Raw genomic sequence first — 8,884 nt, forward strand, 5'->3', positions numbered from 1 at the left:
CTCTGGACCAGGCTAGCTGCAAAGAATAAATCGCCATGGTTACTTGGCTGGGCTTAATTCAACCTGCTTTTGTGCAACCAAGTCAAAGCTAAATTCATCCAGGATAACCTGAATATCCCGGCTTAATCCCTTATCCTGGTTTTGTGCAATACCCCTCAGATCAGACTCCAGGAATGATCATTCCCTCCAAACCCACAGTCAACACTGTCTCCTCTCCTTCTGATTCCTCTGTAACTCACTGATATATAAACCTTTCCTCTCCTCTCGACCTCCCAGTAACAGCGACCAGTCAGACAATTTATACATAGCAGCTGAGACCAATAGTCAAATCTGTCTGGATGATCAGGATATGACTGATCTTCTCCCACATGTGTCACCTTCCTGTTGTTGTCAGACAGTTTGAGGTTTCTGTTTACTGTGTTTGTGTCCAGTTCCAGTTCACAGACATCTGGGGCCTGTTTCACAAAACCAAGATAAGGGATTAAGCCGGGATTTCCCAGTTATCCTGGATGAATTAAGCCTTGATTCGGTTTCACGAAAGCGGAGGCACATAAATCACCATGGAGATTTATTCTGTACAGCTAGCCTGCTCCTGACCAGGCTAACAGTCAGGATTTATTTAATCCTGGAGCCTTTTCTGATCACCCAGCACTGGTTTTACCCTATTGTTATTATCAGCCTGGATTAAAATACAACAGGTGCATATTGCTGTTTATTTAAGTACTGTAATTATTTAAAGTTGTGACCATTATTTTTATTTGTAATTATTCATGTGACAGTCATTGTTACTGTTATATTGCTGTATGAAGACTGATATTCATATTGTTGTTAGAAGTTTGATGAATATATTATGGCAGTTGTTGAGATAATTAGAAAAGGCTGATAACATTTCAAATGTGTTTTAAATGAAGTCTGTTACTAAGGGCAATACATAAAATGCTGTACATTTCTATAGTTGACCAATGCACCTTGAATCATTTTAGTTGATTAATTTTTTTTTAATTCTTTAACAATAAGGATCATGTTTGTTCCACTTCCATGTGCATTGTATTTGGCATTCTTAGCACACAATTTATGTTGTCCAGTAAACTGGGAATATAATGTGGGAGGATTGTACAATTTAAGAACATATCCTAATTGTACAATCCTCCTAAATTATAGTCTTAGTTCACTGGACCAGTACCTATCTAGTGATGTAGGCTACTGTACATTCAGGTAACAACAGGGAGAGGACACCTCAATGGTTTTTGACCTTATATTTGGGGGGAAATAACTGATGAATATCACTCTGTTCCATTCATGTTTACAGTGTGCATGGAATTTATCACTTAATTATCTTCATAGCTTCTAGATTTTAGAGTCCAATTTCTTCAGTGTCTTTATTTTTTATGTCCATATATACAGGGAGCAAGGCATATAATATGGAGAGAAAGAAACTCGGCCTCTATAAAAAATAAAAAAATGAAATGCGAAGGGCAGAAAGCGTGGCAGATAATAGCGGACCGACAGAAATATAGTCTAAAAATATACATTTATGAAATACTGCTCTTAACTGAAACCATTCAATGAGTCACTGTTATTTGCAAAAACGAACAGTTGTACACTTTGCATTAAAAGCGAGCAGTGGAAGTTAATATGACTTAGGGAACTTATATTTTAGCCCATGAGAGAGAGGGAGGAACAGAGTGAAAGAAATATTTACGCATCACATTCTAGCGTTGTAGAAAATTGATCTTCATTGTAAATTTCCTGAGTAACATTATCTTCTGCTTACTTTGAAGGCAAAGAGTAGGGGAGACCGGGTACGGTTGTAACACTTTTTTCTTCAGCACCTAAAACTACCTTTTTTTTTTAGCTACACATCTGAAACTTTTAGGCAAAGTACCCACATTTGTCTACTACAAATGGCAACAATTTAAATTTCTTCAACTATATTACAGACTTTGTGAGATGATGACAAATACAAGGTGGTCCTTTGTTACAACCTACCCCACTACTGGGGTAGGTTGTAACACATACTGGGGTAAGTTGTAACAGGTAGACAAAATTAACAAAAACTAAGGCTAGTCAAGTGATATGCCACAACAACAGTTTTATTTTAAATGAATGGCTGCAACAATAAAATATATGTGAATATGGGGAGTGTATGTGCATGCACACGTGTGTGTCTGTGTGTGCATGTCTGTACCTGCACATTCATATGGGTGTTTGTGTGTGTAAGTGTGTGTTTATGTGTGTATGTGTGTGTGAGTGAGAGCAAATTAACATAAACATACTTACCCCCATTCCACCGAACAAACAAATGAAATGCAGTCTTTATCAGTCACAATGGTGACAATAACAAACAAATTAAATGCATTCTTAAAGTGATGGTTCGGAGTAATTTCACCCTAGGGTCCTTTGCACCATGACCTCGAGCCAAACACCCCCCCAGAAGCTTTTTTCACCTGGGTCTAACATTGGGAGAGTTAGCGTAGAGTAGCGTTAGCCGCTGAATAGCTTAGCGCAGAGGCTAATGGATCCGAAGTGTCTCTTAACATTACCCCACTAATAATGCCCGAAATGATACCAAAGTTCTACACTAGTATATATAGGTTATGCACTCATAAAACGATGGATTGTAAAGTTTGTAAGTACACCAGAAGGTTATGTAAATACACTACTTGCGTGCTGGCTTCTGCTCTCTGCTGTTGTTGTTGCTGCTGTAAGACGAGTGCTTAGGGACATCTACAAATTACAACACCGAAAGAGATGCAACAAAACATTTTTTAATTTAACTTATTTTTTAAAGTAAGTGCTGTAGTATAACTAGCAGGAGACAAGTAATAATTGAGGTAAGTTTGGAGACATTACCTTATTTAATCATTAAATTAATAAATATTTTTGTTGCATCTCTTTTCGGTGTTGTAATTTGTAGATGTCCCTAAGCACTCTTACTGCCCGTAGTAAAACAGCAGCAGCAGCAGAGAGCAGAAGCCAGCAGGCAAGTGTTATTTACATAAACTTCTGGTGTACTTACAAATTTTACAATCCATCGTTTATGAGTGCATAACCTATTTGTACTACTGTAGACGTCTGGTATCATTTCGGGCATTAATTAGGGGGTAATGTTAAGAGACAGTTCCGATAAGCCTCTATATGCGCTATTCAGCTGATAACGCTACACTAACGCCGCTTCCGACCCAGGTGAAAAAGCTTCTGGGGGTGTTTGCTCGAGATCATGGTGCGGGTACCAGAACCTAGGTACTCGAACTCGCACCATCACTTTAAGTCACAATCGTGACAAGAAAAAAAATTAAAGGCATTGCTAATCAGAGTCAAAATGGTGACAAATGAAATTGGTTAGGCCTGGAGTGCATGCCTAGTGTACCCAAAAGCTACATAAAACACACTTGACCCACACTTTCATAACACGTGTTACAACCTACCCCGCCACTGTCACCCATTGTTTAGCTAGCTGTATTAGCATGGTGCTTTGAAATTAGCAGGAGGTTGATAAGACATTTTGTACTAGAGAAACTACAGTTTGACCTGATATAACTCATACAACATGACCTACAACGGTAGAAGTACTAAACAAAATATTATCTTTTTTTTTTTTTTTACTTTCTTACCTCAGAATTTGAGTTTCTGCTGTAGCTCCAGGAGAGATAGCTACATAGACTAGAAAACCTACATGTGGGATCATAAAGGAAGCCTGAGGAAACTGAAGCTGTCACATGACTCCTATCTTATCCCTGATTCATGGAATTGGTAGTGTTACAACTGACCCTGTGTTACAACTGTCCCCGGTCTCCCCTACAACTGTTAATTTGTGAAAATGATTAGTAGCCTAATCCTTGAATGGAATGATTATGACGGTTTCAGTTCAGAGCAGTGGTCAGTTAATGAATATATTTAGGCTACAATTACGCATTCAGTCGGTCCGTGATTGTCTGCCTCGCTTTCTCTCGCCGTTTCATTACAGCGGCCGTGTTTCTTTTCTGATTATACAAATAATGTGTTTCACGTCATCATACATCCACAATAAGCTGCTGCTCACTCTGTATAAAGTATGTACAACGTGTATTCTCCATTTTGGCATCAGTAAATCTGTGATCGACCTCGCGGTCTTTTGAGGAAAGCCATGGACGCGCATCTATCTGAATTACTTCAGCCTGGCTCGACCTAGTCGCTCTTCCTCAGCCTGGCTTGGCTTTCGTGAAACACACCAAGCCAGGATGCACAGATTAGACTAGGTCAAGCCTCGCTTTATCAGTTATCCTGGATTTATATATTCTGCTTTTGTGAAACAGGCCCCTGATGGAGAGAAACAAGACACAATACAGCTGCAGGTTATCATCTGATGATTTACTTACAACTTTACTGACAATTACTGAAAGAAAATCATTTCAACTTTCATTTCATATTCAGCTATGAATTATGTTTAAAGGTACACTGTGTAGGAATTTCTCCCATCTAGCGGTGAAATTGTATATTGCATTCAAACGAATAGTGCTCTCTAGCGCTTCGCTTTTTCCAATGCGTGTTGCAACTACGGTAGCCGTTATGTACCAAGAAGCTAGGACAACATGTCTTCCAATAGCGCTTCATCGAGTTTTCTTTCGGGTGATGAGGTTTGTTATTTCAAACAAACTGCATTTAATCATTAGTGTGAGCATGTATAAGGGCGTTTTCACACATACCTCGTTTGGTCCGGACTTTCGGACTTTTTAGTTTGATCCGAACCAAAATTAAAGGTGTGAAACCTCCCCCGGACCACGGTCCGGATCAAAAGACCAAATTTTGGTCCGACAAAAAGAGGTGGTCTCGGTCCGGACCAAACTGAACCATGGTCCGGTTCGTTGATAGTGTGAAAGCATTTTTTGGATGGTTCGGACTTTCGGACCAAATACAGGAAGCTCTGGCAGGCTCTCCTCGTGTTACAAGACCGGGGAAGCTCCTTTAAGGAATAGCTCGGTGATTAGAGAGAGAGAGAGAGAGAGAAAGAGAGAGAGAGAGAGAGAGAGAGAGAGAGAGAGAGAGGGTAAATGCGCTCCGAGCAGACAGCTGTCGGCTATCAGAGCAGAGAATACATCAGCAGTTTATTTGTTAAGTGGTAGTAAATGTACAGTGTAGGTTTCAGTTTGTCTCTGAATAAATGCTCCAGAAAGAAATTTCCCGTGTCTTGCTTCTCTACATCACAACAAAACAAAAAGAGCCGCGGCAGTAGGGGAGAGCAGCGGTCAGTTGAATAGCCGAAACTCTGACCCAGAGAGAGGATACGAGAGGACGGGGAAGCCCGTCAACAAACCAATCAGTTCTAAGTATCTGGAGACGCAGCTCACGTATGTGATGATGGCAGGACGTAGTTTTGTCACATAGAGATCTTTAGTGCGCTTGCAAAACTGCAGTGTGAAACCAAAACTTACCGGATCAAATGTATACAATGTAACAAAAACATGAACCTTGGTCCGGACCTTGGTTCGGACTTTCATGTGTGAAAACACCCTAAGTAATTACTCCTCGAACAAGATTGTGAATTATGTTGCCATGTTTATGGGTTTTATTTGGTAGTCTGCCATTAGTAGCCTATAGCATCAGCTAACAACTTGACACACAACGAACAAACAAATGTTACAGTATGAATCACAGACTGTAAAAAGCATGAACTATGGTAATTGTTAGTGATACATTCTTTATTAATTTATTTTTCGATGTACGTGCCTTGTTAGATATCATCAGGTGATTCAACGGTAGGGAGAGGTAGAGGAAGAGGGAGAGGGAGAGGGAGAGCGAGAGGACGGGGACAGAGAGGCAGTGGATCGGCGGGAGCTAGGCGAGGAGGAGGACGAGGAAGAGGACGCTCGGCAGCTTCAAGAGATGATCGCGAAAGAACTGAAGATTTCCAAAGGCAGAGAAGAGAAGCGACAGAGGTTTATACAATTTAGAAGACTAACAGGAGCTGAGTTTTAATTCTCTGCCCAATCCTATGCACGTAGCGAAATACTCATCTGTCTATATGGTTCATAGTGAATATTCATATGTATTCTGTTTTTCTTATAATGCATTGCATACATCTATATTATTCTTACTATTATGTTACTGCTACTACATTTCACAGATCTGTACATGTTCATATTACGTATTTATTCTTCTCTTATAAGGTAACTGCTAATACACGACACATATTTATATTTAATTTATATTACTCTAAACAACCTTCTGTTAACCAACTGTACACTACTGTCTACACTGCACTAGATTTCTTGTCCTGTCTATACTTGTATATCACTTGCACTTTTCTGCTTTTTAGCACTTCTGGTCGGACGCAAACTGCATTTCGTTGTCTTTGTACTTGTACTCTGCACAATGACAAAGTTGAGTCTAATCTAAAACTAGTCACGTGAGCTAATTTAGTGCTTTTGAAAACAAAGGCCTATAGAAAATGTTATAAATGTTTTCTTTTGCACACCAATAGTTTTCTTTTGTCAACATTGATACATGAGATCCCTGCATGGCCTCCAGTGCACTATACTGCAAAACATGTTGTCCAATCGGTTGGCTGTATAGGTCTACCTAATACCTACCTGTATACCTAATGGCCTAACCCTATCCTATTTCCTTTCATTTCTTCAGAGACTTCTGCAGGAGATGAGCCTTGAGGATCACAGACGCCTCACAGCTGGACTGTTGGAGAGGCAGCCGGGTCTGATTTTTGATCTATTGATGGAGCATCAGCGAAGAAATGGTGCCCCTACATCCGCTGCGGTACCATGGTGTACCTGTAACCACTGCAGAGACATGCCGACGGACAGAGAGCGGAAATGCTGTGGACAAGACCCTGCCCACTGTGTGAGCCTCCTTCCACATTTCACACAGTACTGCCTGGATGAGGGTTATCTGCGAATACATAGGCAGTATCGGGAGGATCTCACAGCATTCGGAAATGTAAGGGAGCCCGGTGATGACAACCGTGAATACAGGCACGCAGCTTACAGACACTTTATTTTCTGGCAGCATGGCGCATTAGGAGAGGGGAACAGGAGAGTGATTCCCAGCTGCTGTGTTTGCAGGATAAGGTAAAAGTTCCCAGACCCTCAGGGACAATACACTGGCTACATTCCAGGGATATAAGAGATTGCCATGAGTATTTTTCTAAATATTGTAAATTGTTATATTTCTATATGTTGTATTCTTTGGAATTCTGTTGACTTCTAACTTTGTTACAAAGAATAAAAGATTTTTTATTTGACTCAGTGCTGTTGGTTTGTTTGTTCTGCACTAGGTATAGAGAAAAATGTCAAAATTAGGTGCAATAACAATTTGATACACAATACGATTGAAATGAATGTTGTTTAAAAAACCCAATATAGATATTTATTCATATTTACAAAAACATTTGCTCATGTATTTACACCTCAAACACCAGCAAAACAACAGCTCAATCTGCCTCCAAGTTGGTAGCAGCATGGAAGGCTGATCCTGTGAAAGACATTGAGTGCCATTAGTCATGTGCACACAATCGATTATCATTAACACGCATGTGCACACAAATCAGTATCAGTTAAAGGGAAAGGTAATTAGCTGAAATAACGGCATGTAGAGGTTTGTCACTTACCCAGACCTCTGCTGACCTGTGTCCGTACCAACTCTGATGTCGGTGGTGGAGGATTCGGGGGCACAACACCAAGCCGCCGTGGGTCATCTGGATGTAGGGTCATCTGGATGTAGGGTCCTCCGTCGCGGCATCCCAACTCCACTTGTGACTCTCCCTTTCAAGATGCGGGCTTGCAACTCAGGGATGTAACCATACAATTTCTCACACTTCACGGCATAAAGGCTATATCTTCTTGCATTCTTGTTGTACTTCTTCCTAAGACTAAATTAAAAAAAAAATATTACAAGTCATTTAGTCATTATGAAAACTAGACTCTCATACTCGTAAGACAATAGGAATATGCATTTATTTGAATAAAACATAAATTTTGATGAGAGTTTGACATACACTTGTTGGCCCTCTGCTGTCCGGTATGTTGGCCGTTCGCGGTGGAAATTGTAGTCCAGAGCTGCGAGCACAACTCTTGAGTCATACACTCGGGGAGTGAAGGCCTGGCGCTTGCTGGCATACATCAGAATGTGATTCTGAAATGACTCAAGATGTGCAGTTGATCTGGATGAATAAAAAAGAAATTAGACCCCAAAACACACACCCACAGATGACTTACGGCTCTGTGACATTTCTGTTTAATTGTCATGTCCCCACACTTTACCTGAAGCGCAGATACTTGTGGACATCCTTCTGCCAGCGTTTGTTGAGGACGATGTCCACTAGTGCTTTGTGGCTCTTCGAATCTCTCTCAATCCACTGTTTACCCCTGAGTGTCTTCAAGGTGATCGTGTTGGCAGCTTCCCGTTTCCCAGGTGTGATTGTTGCAAACATGATGCAGAACTCCAATCCAAAGTGTCTGAGGAAAGTAAAACAAATAAACACAAATACAAAACCAAATGACCATTTCAGAGATATTTGAATCATGGAACTTCTTTAATTAAAAAAATATATATATTAATCCTGCTTACAAGAAACTGCTGAAATGTCTCTGCTGTCTTGCAGCACCACCAGAAATGGTTAACTATATCCCTCAGCCAGTGAATGAGAAGAGACTGTCCTTTCACCTTTCCTGCCTTATGGGGATAAACAAAACACAAACAATGCAAGTTATTTCATGTATGTATTTTGCATGGAGACCTAACATAATATGATGATTCCACCGACATGCAGGCAGGTACAGGACTGTGTTATTAATGAAATTAGATGCATTAGAACTTACGGTAGAGATCTTTTTGGACAGATTTTTGGCACCATGCCACATGTCCAGGCTGTGGTGAATTCTCAGATCCTTAT

At 40.4% G+C, this 8,884-nt stretch overlaps 1 protein-coding gene across 1 annotated transcript; it reads left to right on the top strand.

The window, feature by feature from the left end:
* The first annotated feature begins 4,441 nt into the window (after positions 1-4,441).
* Positions 4,442-7,065, top strand: LOC120555076 (P2X purinoceptor 7-like). The gene is made up of 3 exons (XM_039793859.1): positions 4,442-4,616; positions 5,715-5,915; positions 6,619-7,065. The coding sequence occupies exons 1-3, from the start codon at positions 4,572-4,574 to the stop codon at positions 7,063-7,065; spliced, it is 693 nt and encodes a 230-aa protein (XP_039649793.1). The 5' UTR covers positions 4,442-4,571.
* The last annotated feature ends 1,819 nt before the right edge of the window (positions 7,066-8,884 follow it).

The sequence above is a fragment of the Perca fluviatilis genome, unplaced genomic scaffold (genome assembly GCF_010015445.1).
Source record: "Perca fluviatilis unplaced genomic scaffold, GENO_Pfluv_1.0 PFLUV_unplaced_scaf_16, whole genome shotgun sequence".
Taxonomy (NCBI): Eukaryota; Metazoa; Chordata; class Actinopteri; order Perciformes; family Percidae; genus Perca; species Perca fluviatilis.